This window comes from Syngnathus leptorhynchus, chromosome 10 (assembly GCF_054491065.1).
Source record: "Syngnathus leptorhynchus isolate UIUO chromosome 10, UIUO_Slep, whole genome shotgun sequence".
Taxonomy (NCBI): domain Eukaryota; kingdom Metazoa; phylum Chordata; class Actinopteri; order Syngnathiformes; family Syngnathidae; genus Syngnathus; species Syngnathus leptorhynchus.
Window position 1 is genome coordinate 8,612,513 of NC_141204.1, and position 14,907 is coordinate 8,627,419.

At 39.4% G+C, this 14,907-nt stretch overlaps 1 protein-coding gene across 4 annotated transcripts in view; it reads right to left on the reverse strand.

The window, feature by feature from the left end:
* macrod2 (mono-ADP ribosylhydrolase 2) overlaps positions 1-14,907 on the reverse strand; it is a 272,730-nt gene that overhangs the window by 16,655 nt on the left and 241,168 nt on the right. For all 4 annotated transcript variants that reach the window (XM_085922722.1, XM_085922723.1, XM_085922721.1 and 1 more), the window contains 4 exons: positions 11,423-11,501; positions 6,963-7,001; positions 5,138-5,194; positions 271-321 (listed from right to left, as the gene is read on the reverse strand). In XM_085922722.1, coding sequence (XP_085778848.1) covers positions 271-321; positions 5,138-5,194; positions 6,963-7,001; positions 11,423-11,501 — 226 coding nt within the window. The remainder of the gene's footprint in view (positions 1-270; positions 322-5,137; positions 5,195-6,962; positions 7,002-11,422; positions 11,502-14,907) is intronic.

The window sequence follows — 14,907 nt, forward strand, 5'->3', positions numbered from 1 at the left end:
CAATAGAAAAACAAAGGCATGCATAAATTAAGTGAGAAAAAGAAAGGGGAAAATAATGTCACTTCCAAAGCCATACATAATTGAGGGATTTCTTTCTTCCGAGCGTCTGTGATAAGAGAACTTTCCTTTTTGTTGCATTGTTGGCATGTGGGTTGGAAATACTGAAGTGGAGCGAATAGTACATTCAATTTTTGATGACAAATGACACCAAGGAACAATGGCAGAGCAAAGGGGCTGTGAGCATGTTAATGAGCCGGAAAGTGACATTACCGTCGTCAGCCTTGTCTTCATCACCTGCTTCTTCTTCTTCTTCTTCTTTTCCTAGAAAGGGGAGAAAATATTCATCACTTGAATACCAGCTCGGCAGGCACATATGAAAACAAAACATGCAAAAGATGGCAACATTTTGTCATGATAAATGATTCATATTGAATGTTGAACCTCGAAATAAATCATGAACCTCCGGTTTTAGCCTGTGCTGCTTTAGTCTGGAGGCTGTATACACAGGACCATTTTTAACTCATCGAAGCAATGAAACAACAGTGTTTTTTAAAAAAAAAAAAAAAAAAAAGGTCTCAAAGTTAAAGTTTTGGGAAAAAAAACCCAACACAAAACAAAACATTGCATTATCATTCACTTCAAACGTCAAGGAGGGTGGAACACAAACAGAGCCGTCCTTGTATATATGTATGCTGCACAACAAAAGGATCTTCTGAACGCTTCTCCAGCTCTATTTCTATATTTAGCGTGACCAGAGGAGACACATTATACGTATAGGTCAAATTTGTAATCCAACTATATCCTCCAGTAGTAAAATATACTTTGGGATAAGTCTGAGGGAAAGTGCAGTTAGTACTTTTGAGTCGTCTAGGCCACTGAATGGCAGGAAATATTTAACACTTGGGGGGGGGGGGTTCAATTCTTGTCACAACACCGATTGAGACAGAATTCAAATTTGTTTCACATTGTGCCCAACCGTCATTTGCAATTCGTCTGTTAGGGGTCACATTTATTTTACCGACGTGGCACGACACGAAGAAGCCTAAATCAAATAAACAAAAAAAAAGCATTCACTTGATTTTTGCAGTGAAGTTAAATGACTTATGTGTTTCTATTTATAATGCACATTTACACCAACACCATTCAAGTGTACTGTAAATGCATTATTATTTCATCCATCTGTCCATCTGCTATATAACCTTTCCTGTTCGGGGTCACGGGGAGTTAAAGTGGTACTGAGTGATGCAGCTACATTATTTTCTTATACTAGTCACGTGATAAAAACGGATGTACAGCACATCATTTTAAAAGCAGTTGCCTCTGTACGCTTCCCTAATTAATTATTAAAATAAAAATTGTTCATCTAATGATTGAGAAAACCTTCATTTTTGGTCTACTTAAGGAACTAAGGTTGGAATTGACATGTGCCTTTAAAACATACATACATACACACACACACACACACACACACACACACACACACACACACACACACACACACACACACACACACACACACACACACACACACACACACACACACACACACACACACACACACACACACACACACACACACACACACACACACACACACTGCATGTCAACTAATGACATCAGTAAATGAAGCCATGACACCAATAAGAGAACATGTTACACACAATGATTATTGTGCAGCTTCTATAATTGCTTCCCCCCCCAAAAGCTAGACAGACAAACCATTTTCCATATCTGCACAATTTTGCCATGCACTCTGAACAATACAAACGTCAGCCTCTATTAAATGGAATAAAAGTCCAGTTCCAGCATCACTGCATGTTTATCTGGAGTGGCTGCCTCTGTCCATCATGCCGAATACTGGTGACACGCAGTCAATGACAATCCTTTCTATTAATCATGACTGACATTTGGAGATGGAGCCTCACCGAAAGGGCCAAATGGAATACCTTAGAGAAAAACAAGTTAGGATGAAGGCTGAGGTCACACTCTGCGTTGAAAATGCTTGAATGACTGTCATAATCATAAAATAGTGATCTCAGCCAACATATCAGACGTGGAAAGAGGCTAAATGCAATTTCCCCCACAGAATTTCATCATTTATATTGATCTTATTGAGAACAACTGTGCTCAATCTGCAATGAAGAATGCCCCGCGAACACGGGGTGACAAAACATCATATGTAGGGCAGCTGTGATTTATAATGGCTCCAAGATTAGGACCATTAGAAAGAAGTGTATCCACAATGACACCCCCCTCCTCAACATCCAACTCACTCGTGCGTTACAAACAGAAGGTGGCAGCATTGTCACAAGCGTTCTTTCCAACACTAAGAGTACCTAACCCTACTTTTCATTGTGACTGCAGGTCCAAGATATTTCACTACTGGTCAGCACCTACATACAAAGCAGCTCTCAACTCAAACCCGCACTAGAGCACTCAGCCTTAATGAGTCTATATATTTTTTAGATATTGAAATGTTCCTATTGTTTTAAGAGAGCAGCCATGTCGTGTTTTGTTAAAAAAAAACATGCCTTTCAGACATATGGATGATTTATTCATGACAACAACAGGGTTAAGTATTACATGGAAATAAATGATTCAAAAGTTGATATGCATCCTTCCCTCTGTGTCCTGCTTGACTTGAGTGGATATCTACAGATGGAGCTCATACTCGGCAATAAATGAAAATCGAACACACTCTTTCCACTGCCCTCTCATCAACCCTACCTATAAAAGCCAACTGAAGGAAAGGGGAAAAAAAATGATGAGGCACGTGCAAGAAGGCCATTGTGATGACCAAAAGCTCACAATCAAATCATTTTTGCAGTGTTTGTCGGCGATGCCTGTGAAGTGGCTGAGCGTAGGCCCACTCAATGTTATTTATCTCCATGCACAGTCCGCAGTCACCGCTATTTTTCTTTCCTCTTCTCGTTACCAGAACCCGTAGCAACCCAGATAAACACATCCAGCAAGACATTGATTACTGGCTCAAGGTTCACGTTTTATTGTGCCCTGTGACACCTACTAATCTCACTAATACCACCCTGATGCCAAATAGTAAACACTACGGGGCTGCTTGCCAACTCGGGTGTCGTCTCTATTTAAAAAAAAAAAAAAAAAACCCTCAGTACAAATCTATGGTGATTGTTATTGTGTTTTGGCTATTGTAGTCAAGAAAAACAAATACATTTGTCAATTGAAATGCATATTTCTCACAATTTTACATACTTGAAAAAAAAATCATTTTTCTGATGCACATACATGCAAATAAAGAAGACAAGGTTTAAATGTGAGGAAAAACTTAAGTTGTAAATTGCACATAAACGTGCGTTAAGATGAGCAAGGTTGAGGGTCATCCAATGACGCTTTTAGTATAAATTGATCAAAGAGTCAGTTTTGACTCAACACCATCATCATTATGAACAGTTTAATGGCATTGTACCTGTTTCAAGGAAAAACTGAACATATGGCCAAAAGCACTTTGGCTTTGTTTGCTGCTGCAAAGTTAGTCAAGTGTGATGACGCTGCACATACGTGTTTCCAAAAACTTGTGAGAACAGGGTGGGCATCCGTTTAAAAGCCGATGCTTGGGTTTATTTGCGCTTTTTTGCCTCCCACTCATTGTACCTTCTGTGGTATATAATAATAGTGCTTGTTTTCTTGACTCTTATGTGTCACTTCTCTAACCAGTATTTTTTTTTCAAGAACGCACACTTGGAAGCAGCCTTAATGTTTTCCTTTCATCTGTACAACAGCTAAAAGCCTCTCATGGCTGACCCGTGGTGTGGAGAGCATGGAGTTCCCCGAGGAGTGTGATGCATCACACAGAGGCATATTGACAGACACATTCCAGCAGCACTGCAACAAAGTATAATTTAATCGAACAAGTGCTCCGCGTATGAATGGCAGCTGATAAAGTGCATTGGGTTTTGTGCGGAAGCATTTGGTGTTGTATGAGATGCTCAAGCATCTTGAAGTATGAATATCACATAGCTGACATGTGCCATTTATTTTTTCTACCAAAAGTACATTTCCTACACTTTGTGCTATCTGAGTGTTTTCTATGATCAATCCCCCATCTATATGCTCAATCCACACCTAACCTTTACATTGGAGCCACTACAAAATAATTTTATTCTCTTCCTGTGAGAGAGGTTGTCTCAAGGACTGAGTGTTCCCATGCTCGAAAGATGTGCCGGGCGGGGCCTTTTGTGAATGGATTAGTTACTATTAAACTGGAGGGCCTGATAAATTAGGATTTATAAAGATTATTACAAACTACTTATGCCTTCTAATGCTACTGATTGAATTTGTGAATCATTTTGAATTGCTTTCGCAAGATTATATAGGAATGTATGCTGAGCAGGGAGACTGAAATACAGGCAGACAGGAAGGTAGCAAAACTGCACTTTGTTTAAGAAACACAGAATTATTGACGCCCTTGAAGTGACTGCGCTATCTAGTCCAGCCTTCCGCAATCAGCGCGATGAGCCATCCCTCCGGGGAAAACAACCATGACTGCTATCTTTAAAAATTCCCTGCAACCTTTAGGCTCGAAGACAAATGGATGGTGTACCATTTTAATTGCCTACTAACACCCTCCAGTGTAAGAATCTAATTATCTTTGGTCCATCGTATCGGAGAAGCCTATAATTGTTTCAATATTACACATCCAAAGGGGCTGAAACTGCAGAATAGCCAGATAATGGCTTCTTGAACAAGTTTGCCTCCCAGAAAACATTTGTTTGAAAAGGACCAATCTTCATGCTGCTGTATTCATTTTCCCAAAGAGGGATTTGAGAATACTGTGCTGACTATGACTGGTGATTGGTCAGCAATGAAGCAATTGCCAAGACACTTTTTTATTTCCCGCCAAATACATATAAATGTGCCAATGATGAGTCATCATTAACAGAACTCACATCCAAAATAAACTGGGTAAATTATCAGCCATAACTGCACAGTAGTGCTGTATTTAAAATGGTCATAATACAGGTGACTAATATTTCCACTTTTTGTGTAATTAAATAAGAACGTTTAAATATTAAACAGCTCTTAGTATGTTGTAAAAAAAGAAGACCATTGCTGTTTGTAAATATTGCAGGTGGAAACAATAGTACGGATGCTTCACACAAACCTCTGTTATTGTCACTGTCATCCTTGGCTGTTGATTTTGTAGACGGTGATGTGTTATCTGCAAGAAAATAATGATTTAGTGACACAAGGGTAACAGATTGTCAAATCATCCGACTGCTCAATAACGGACAATGCATGATGGACTCAGACTTTTTATTCTAACTTGGCTATTCTGAATAGGCTGACCCCAAGACAGTGCATGGGGAGAGTGAAATGCTTTTACATGCTGTTGTTTTATAAGTCCCTGACAAAATCTGACTCCGATGGGGCAATGCAAGGCTTTGAGAGCGACCCCAGAGTACAATTGAGGGGGAAAAAAAGAAATCTGCCAGAGAATGTGAGCCATTCGGACCTTTGAATAGGTTCCATATAGCAGTGAGTCAAACTCTGGCTGATGACGCAAAATAAAAAGGCAGCACTTCAAAAAAGGCCCGAGTAGACCAGGACAGTGCTGGCAATATGACATGAGAAGTTTTATTGAAATAGCCTCATGCTGGAAGGTAATGTAGTGTAACATCTGGTTCAAAACTAACTGTAAATAACAGATCAGGACAAGTTCCCCTCAAACAAATTCCCCCCCCCCCCATACACACACACTATTTGTTAGTCCCCATTAGACTGGCCAAAACCAAATTTTGATCAGAAATTGGTTTATGAATCTTTAAATGTTTGATGCTGATTTAAAATATGTCTATTTTTCTTCAAGCACATCAAGTTTTTTTGCATTGTTATTTATAGCTAAGATATTTCAGAAAAATTAAATTAACTTGTTGCTGAATCTAAGCATTCATTCATATAGCTTACAAAACTTATTGCGATATTACATTGTTAGAACAAAAACCTAGACAAAAAAAAGAGAGCTGATCCAGAATCAGCACACACACAAATAAAAACATCTATATTTGTTGATCAGTGTTATCAATAAATGTTAACTTTTGAAAAAGCCAGTTAAATCGAAGCGTAGTTCAAATTAAAACACACCAAACACAAATCCTAGTATATGATATATGAAAGAGAATTGAGCTCTACTTTTAATGCATTTTTTAAAATTCTACGGCAGGGGACATCAGATGTCAAAAAGAGAAACTAAATTCCTCTAACAGACCGTATTTGTATTCATCTGTCTCGTATGTTGCCGGGTAACTCTGGTTCAGATTGCAGTTCAGAGTTTGAAAAGAGAAAATAAACAAGCACACCAAAACAGCAAGCTTACCAACAAACAGAACAAAACCTATCTCACTCACGCTCACAGAAAATTCCCAAGGTGACAAAAACACAGAGTTGAACTTCTCACTTCTTTATGTAAATTGTCAACGGTGCTTTGTATCGGTGCCTGTCTTTATTCAGAACGACGGCACATGGACAAATGTCAATAGTTAAAACATGATAAGCAGTATCTGGGCGCTACAGGCCACTTGCCAAGATGGAGCAGCGATAAAAGACTGACGCGTTGGTGGTTGTGTTTGTTCTCCAGCCTAGCGCACGCTGCTGGGAGAGATGTTGCTTTGGCGCTCACTTTAGGTGGTCTGAAGGCATGGTGCCAGCGAGCCGGATGAAGAGACTGACGCTGGGAATTAGCAGCGGACATAAGCTCTTGTAAAGCAGTGTACCCTTAGCTGGCATGAAGTATTTTTAACAGCAGCGCGTCAACATCGTGATTCAACTTGTCAGCGGATGAATAAACATTCAATTTCTTCTGCTGAATACATCAAAAAAACGTGCAAATCACTGTCACGAGGCGAAGCTCTGCCACTCACTCAGGTTGTGTGTGCAGGAAAGGGAGGTGTTAAGGTGAAAAGGCAACCATAAAATATTCTGTCACTCACCTCCCTTCACATGCTCGTCTGCAACCTCCATCTCATTGTCTGGGAAAAGGTGGGAAAAGACAGCCTGTCAAAGCTTGTAGCTGATACAACACATCGACAAAATATGTTTCTTGATTCGAATTAAAATTATTTTATTTACAGTGTTCTGCTCATCCGGTTAACATTTCATTGAAACGTGATGGAGTGAGAGATATTCCATTGCTGTGTTCACTAATAATGTCGACGATACAATTCTGTGAGAATGGTAGTTATAATAACGGTCTTTTTTGTTGTTGTTGATAAATCTCAAATCCTTCTTCCAGATCTGACATTTCATAACAGGCTCTCTGAACTGCAATACCACACGTCCTTGGATCTTGTGAGTTACTACATCAAAATGACTCACTTTGTGTGTGTGTGTGCTTGTGTGCAAGAGAGACATCCCTTTTCAATTAATCTATAGAAGTTAGCTCAGCATATATTACACAAAACCATCCGTTTCCTCCCAGTACAAGGAAATGTAAGCCGAGTTGGACAACCGGGTCTTAAAAATCTTTGATTTTCTCGGCGCCTGACGGAGTGAACCAGAGGTGTTTCTACTCTGACGAGTTTAGCTGCAAAGAGGGAGATGAGAGGACGGCTATGAATGTTCCTTCCGAGGCAGACAGAGAGCAATTGAGCTCGGCTCCTATTATACAAACACACACACATAGTCTGGGCTCAGATCAGCATGCAGCGCCAATCTTTAAAGCATGACACCATATGCTGTGTGCTGCCTTGAGAAATATACACATGCTATTCATATGTTTAAGGGCAAACTGGCTACAAGAACATGTCTGTGTCACGATTGCACCTTAGTGAGCAAGCATCCAATGTGATGAAAGGCTTTTGTCATCTGCTCTGAGCGCATCAGAGCTCCCAGTGGAGTCAGTGACAGCCTTTTTTTCTATTGTATAGCACGGAATAAAAGGCTTCAGTGCATTCATCTAAGCCTGCTTTGGGAAACATGGAGAGTCTCAGCCACTGTCACATGCTATCACATTATTACCACTCATCAACACTCTTCTTCTTTGTTCCCTTCCCTCACAATATTTCTGCAGTCACTCGCTCAGTTACTCACTGACTGACACATTCTCCTATTTTTCAATCTCATCAAGAAAATATTGAAATATTTCTCTTTCTTCCTTTCCTCCCTTCCTTTATTCCACAAATTCTTGCTAAATGACAGTTCCTTCCGATATCCATTCGCTCATGTAGTACCTCGCTTTATTTCTCCATTTTACAATTTTTTCTGCCTCTCATTCTTTCTCTTTCAAAATTATCCTCAATAGACATCTCCATAAAAGTACGGGACACGAAACGGGTATCCCTGTACGGTTTTCACTCCCTTGTCTTTGTATTCAACTGTGAAACCTAAATGAATCCACATCAGAAATTTGAATAAAATTCAAATAGTTTTCCCTCATATTCTCCGCTTGTGGTTTTTACATTTAACCATGACGGTGAGCTGCACTTTCCCTGCAGAGACTTCTGTCCCATTCCTAGCCACGTACTCTCACTTCTACTTATCTGGAATGTATGCTTAAACATGTTGACAGATGTGCTTGAAGTGCATCCTTAGATTTGCCAAAACTGACTGAGGAGGTGTGATCCAGCGCGCTTTCTGGTGATCACATCACTAACACACTCTGGGCATCTTATTTCCCAGCTCTGAGGGAAAGCCTTGTGAAACCAACACAGACTTCATTTTCACCCCTCACAGGGCTGCCGCTGCCCCTCATATCCTCTGTCAACATATTATGCGTGTGTGACTGAGTGTGTGCACAGTGCAGCTTTGCCATTTCCCGAGCAGTTGGAGGTGGAGGGCAGACGATTCTGTCACAGACAGGTGGTTGTGGGGGCATGGAATTGGGAGTATACAGAGTATTAACAGCCATGTAAACAATTGTCAAAGTCAGTGAAACAGTTGGCGAGAACACAATGGCCGCTGTGGATCTGAGGGCTGGTTTCATACTGTCAGCGCTGAGGCTCACCGAGGGGATGAAATGATAGAAACCAGCTTGTGGGCAGCCACCCTGATCACATTAGTCGAGAAGTGTAACCAGAATCAATTTCAATGTGGTTTCACCGTATAAAACCACAGCTGCCTCACAGCTTGCAAATTATTTGTGGCAAGGCAAGCATGGTGTCAATCAAAAACGACCCAATATGTTATTCTCAATTTATTGATTTCCCTATTCATATTTTCATATAGGCCTGTCCTGATTGATGGGCAAACTTTATTTGAAATGACAAAATGTTCATTATCTTTAAAACTGGAATAATCTAAATGAAACCGCAGTTCTTATTTGAAGTTTCTGTTCATCTCAAATGCTTAACTTTCTTTTTCTCAGTGTTCTTTTCCCGAATGCTTATAGTGTGAATCAGAAATGTTGACAATCCAATACTCTTAGATTATTATTGTTATTAAAAAAAAATCTAATAAATACAAAAGATACATAGGGGATTAGCTGACTTACATTTTATTATGAGAGTGCTTCGGTTCAGGGATTTGTTATACTTCATGGTCATCAAGAAATGCATGACAACACTTGGGGAGGGTCTTGTAAATGATAAAGCAGAGGAAAGGGAAGAACAAGTGGCTTGAAGACGAGGTCTAAGTGAGAGCAAGTGAGGAGTAGAGCAAAAGATAATATGATATGATGTGACACATCAAACGCTCAACAATGTCAGGGGACCCAACATTGTCTCAGATATCCGTGTGATGCACTGAATGGTGCGGCAAAAGACATCTGATTGCCTGTCTCCTACCGTGAGGATAATGAAATGTTCTGATACACACCTGCTGTCATTCTTCGCAGGCTAAATGTCTTTGAAAATGTTGCACTCCTTCCAATCAGCATTTCTTTGTTTATGTCAAAGCTATCAGCTTCCAGACAGGCCTTAGAACCATGGTTCATATTCACAGCAGAAATTGTGTTATAATTATTTTTGCCATATTTCTTTATTGAGTTGCTTCGGCTGTCATTGACTTTGTAAATACTGTGAAAGACTTAGAGATTTAGAGATGTCACATCATCTCCATCACACAAGGGCGCAGATCAAAGTTACGGAAGACTACCGTGGCTATGAAGGGAAATCGGAGTGAGCTGATATATCTACACCTATTACAACTTCTTAGTCAGTTTAGTATACTATTTAAAGCAATATCAGAACTCTGGAAAAAAACAGTTTGGGAAGATGATGGAACCACAAACATTAGTTTTAGTGAAATATGGAAGATTTTAGTATGTCCGGTGGGGGTGGTGAACAGCTGGCAGAAGCAGTGTCCGTGCCATATTAATTTGGGACAGCCTAATAATAATTTCTTTTTATGATACTGCGTTAGTGCACAACATACGACAGCAAATGTATAATACCAACTTGAGCAATGCAATGTCTTTTAACTGAAGTAAAACATTTGTGTGTGTTTTTTTTTTTTTTTTAAATCTTCAAAAGTATTGACTTTGGAAATGCGAGGATTATTCCGGACAGCGACGACATTTAACACAACAATATCGCCACAGAATCGTAAACATTCTCTCTGTGACAAGCAGAGATAGCTCTTATGTTTCTTCTCCATTGCCGCTTATAGCGAGATGTAGGGCAGTTATCCAGTGACAGCTCTTGTAAGTGGCTGGAGTGATAACTGGAGAACAACAGCTCCAGATTCTCATCTCAGAGCACTAATATGATGAGACGGAGACTGGGTACACGAGGGCAGGCGATATAATTAAGGTCTCTACCGAGAATGTAATCTTTCAGGAAGGCGAGCAGGACAGATGATGGGCGCACACAGGGAACGAAACACTCTCCATCTGGGAGAAGCGAGACGTAGGCCTGAGAGCCGCTATTCCGTTGGGGAGGTGGGGGGTGAAAAGTAAGGTAAATGGGAGGTAATGCAAGGCTGGTAAAGCCAGACAGCCTCAGCTGAATGGCTCCCGAGCTATTCAACCCAATCCTCAATGGAGCCTCCATCAGAACTTGTTACGCCTTCTGCCCTCGCCAAGAAATAATGCTGCTACCAAGGATGGAGGGCGTGAAGGAGAGCCGTAAAATAGAACGGGAGTAGAATGTACCAGATGTTTATCTCACATTAAGAATTGAAGAGCACTAAGCAAGGATTATCCGAGGCGGGCATGAATTACAAAATTTGCTTCTTGCCACATACATTTGGAACCCTAAATTATTTAAACAAAAAATCAAATTTCATGGAGGTTGTGACAATGTGTGAAACAAAAAATAAAATAAAAATCTTATTTCAGCAAGACACACTTTGCATGTGTTACTACAGCATGGCTTTGTAGTAATTGAGGGCGAGTGCTATAGTGGCTTGCCAGCAGTTCAGACCCGTCTCCCACTGAAAATGTGGAGTCTATTATAAAGTGCAAAAAACAGTGTACAGCCTTATGCAAAATGAACAATTCTGAACAAAGCCATACCTTCAAAAATAATGGACATTTTCTTCTTGTAGATGGTAAAGTCAGTTTCTAGGAAGACGCAGAAAATGACGCGTGTGATCTGCACAGAGAGAAGATGAAGAAAAACAATTAAGTCCAAAGTAAACTCAGCACGTTCAATAATAGAGTAACCAAGCGGAACATTTTGGATATTAAAACTTTGCGCATTAGCAAGACACAATCAGCTTCGTTCAGGAGTCTGATTAGGTAGCATCCCTATTGAGACCACCTGAATTAGCCATTTGAGAGCGCTTTTAGCAAATAGTGGAGCACATAACCAGAATTGCTATTACCAAAAGGGTTCACGTTACAGCAGAGCAATATCCTTCAACAACACATAAGGAACAAGCAATTTTGAATGCTTTCACCAAGTATGCAATTTACAAAATTAAAATGGCAAACACATGTTTTAGTTCACATGAGGGAGTAATAAAGCCATAATTACATTGATATTGGTATCTTTAAAAAAAAAAAGAAATCAGCTCGAACAGTAAAATAAAGTTACATCATTTTCTTTAACTTTACCCTTCTACAGTGTTGTGAATGGTTAAAAAAAGAAAAATCTAAGGACACAGACATAATACAGCTATTAAGTCAGCGCAATAAAATGCTGACTGCCAACTGTCTAACAATATAACCTGAAGGAAGAAACTGATCTCAAATGATGTAAGGAAAAATAGAACAAAGGGCTAAGAGACTAGTTAATTCAAAGAGGAATTACACAGAAAATATCACAAAAAATAAAGCGAGAATATATTCTATGTGCCAGCACTAGTTGAAGCATGATACTAGGGCTGAACAATCTATTGAATTTGCAATCTAATCCTGATTTGATGAAACGGGATTTGCTAATTGCAAATGCTGCCATTTTACTGGTCGTTGACATCGAAGTGGAAGGAAGGGGACGGGTTGACAGCAGCTGGAGACAGCACCGTTGCAATTAAAGCCTGTCACATTGGTGCGCATAATTTCCCTTGAGTTTTCCGTCTCATACCATGCAGAGGAAGTTGAAATTTTTCTTTATGTTATGTAAAAAAAAAAAAAATCCACTTGTTTTCAATCCTGTATAATATAAGGTATAATAACTTTTAACCTCCATAAAATAAGTGATTTTTGAGGTGAGGATCATGTTCATGATAATGTTTTTACTAAAGAATTACTAACTGTGTATGGTCTTTTTAAATGAAGCTGTATAATTCGCTCAAAATCTTGTGAATTCTTATGACCTAAGAACTGTTTCCACACAATGAGCAGCAAGATGCAATGTTCAAACATGGATCTCAATATTGTTATTAGGTAGCACGGCTATGGAGGGAGAAATGGATCTCACTCGCCTTTGTCCCAGTCTGGACCAAACACAACTTTCACAATCAAAGAGACCCCCTTCTGGTTTTCATACCGCCACAAATCTATAAATAGTTCTACCACAGGGGCTTTGTAGTAAATGTTAGGGGTTACTTCAGGAGGAAGACAATTTATTTTTGCTAGCTATTCAGAGCATGAGTATTTGTAAAATGTCTTATTCACAACTGTCAAATAATTACGGAAAAAAATAATTTGGAGTTGTGCACACAGATAACGTGAAAGTAATGTGTGTGGCAATGTACTGTGTGCTTTTTTTTTTATAGGATAGCAGATTTAAATTTTATTAGTCTCTTTGAGAGCTTAATCCTGAAAGTGATTGCACGCTGTGAAACCAACAGTAAAGGCAAGCCTTAGAGTGAAACACAAAGAAAGAAGCTTTTGAGCCTATGCTCACCGCGTGTAACTTAACCTGTTCATTTAGCTCATTTCAATCGGGCTGGGCTCATTGGCACAGATGGCAAAACAAGGTAGAGGATGACAAAATACACAAGAGGGAACAAAGTGTCACATTACAAATAAAACGATTGCCAGAATTAGATTTAATCGTGAGGGAATCTAAGGGAGTGCAACATTGGAAATGTTATTCTATCACAGAACACATTAAATGCAACCGTTTTTATTTTCGGGGGAATTACAGTGAGTTTTGCAATTGATTATTTAAAGTTGTCCAACAAATGCATGACATCTCCCTGGAATGTAGCCTTGAATGTTAAAATGCCCCCAAAGTTAGTTAGTTCTGAAGTTGGGCAAAATTGTTGTAGCATGACTGACTCCAAAGAACAAAACACCCGTTTTTGTTTGTTTGTTCGTTTTATTATTAACATGTTTTACTTAACTTCACACTTGACGACAAAGGCTGTGGCTTTAAAGGTAATACAAGTTTGACGCTGGGATTGGTTTGACTTTGAAATAGATGACTTGCATAGCCAAGTTTGTAAATTGAAAACAAAACAATCCAATCCAATCTGAGGTCAACCAGCATCGCAGAATGGATTGCGCTTAAGAATGCCAAAGTAAAGCAAGCTATAGCACGAGATCCCAATATTACCCCACAGCTAAACTTTTATGCTGCCTCAAATGTTCTATAAAGCTCTTGATTGGCATGTAAGCCTACTGATATCCAAAAGAAGCACTAATTCAAGCGAATGTATCATGATATACAACTAACTGATGCATTTTTGATTCAACATTTTCAAGACGATAAATGCACATGTACAGTGTACGCGCATTTAGCTAAATGTGCCACTGCTCACACCCAGTAAGGTTGAAAAAGTTAATGGAAGACTAATTAGAAAGCTGGGTTCTCTGCATGCTACCATGCCTTGTCATTATTCATCCCTGATTGGAGCGTCTTTGCCAAAGGGTGAGCGCAACATGATAGGATCCCATGACTGTTTCAGGCATGGATGGTCAGCTTGATGAAAATATCCTTACAGTAAGGTCTGTATTTCATTGGTATGAATTTAAGGATTTGAAGTGACACAAATGGTTCGATAAACTTATTTATGTTACTTATTTGAATAATTCTCAATATGTTACGCCAGGCACGTTCTCAGCTCCACGTTTGTGTTTATGTAACCTTAGCATCCCATATCGTTCCGCCTGTTGTTGCCTATTCTCGGTGTTGGATTTTTACCAAATATAATGCGACTTATACTCCGGTGCGATTTATATATGTTTCTTCATCCTTTATTAAGCATTCTATGGCTGGTGCGATTTATACTCCGGGGCGATTTATAGTCCGGAAAATTCGGTATAATGGAAGTATTAAATTATTTTAGTAGTATTTAGTGTTGGCTGTATTGACACAAGAGCAGCAGTAGATAGAATGTTTGATACACCTGATGTATTAGAGTTTATTAGATTACGCAAGTGCATCTAATGTGATAACCAGGGTAAATTATTTCTTGTAAGGTTCAATATCACAGGTTGCTTTCCTTATGTGACAAGCGCTGTGTGTCATTGTTCTAGAGACTAAAATATGCTAGCAAATTATTCCGCAGCCAGAAATATCGCCTCATAAAAGACGACAGCATCAAAGGTATCATCAGTAGGACTTTGCCTCCTTTGTTGTCTACAATGTAGGTTTGGTTCGGAGCTTC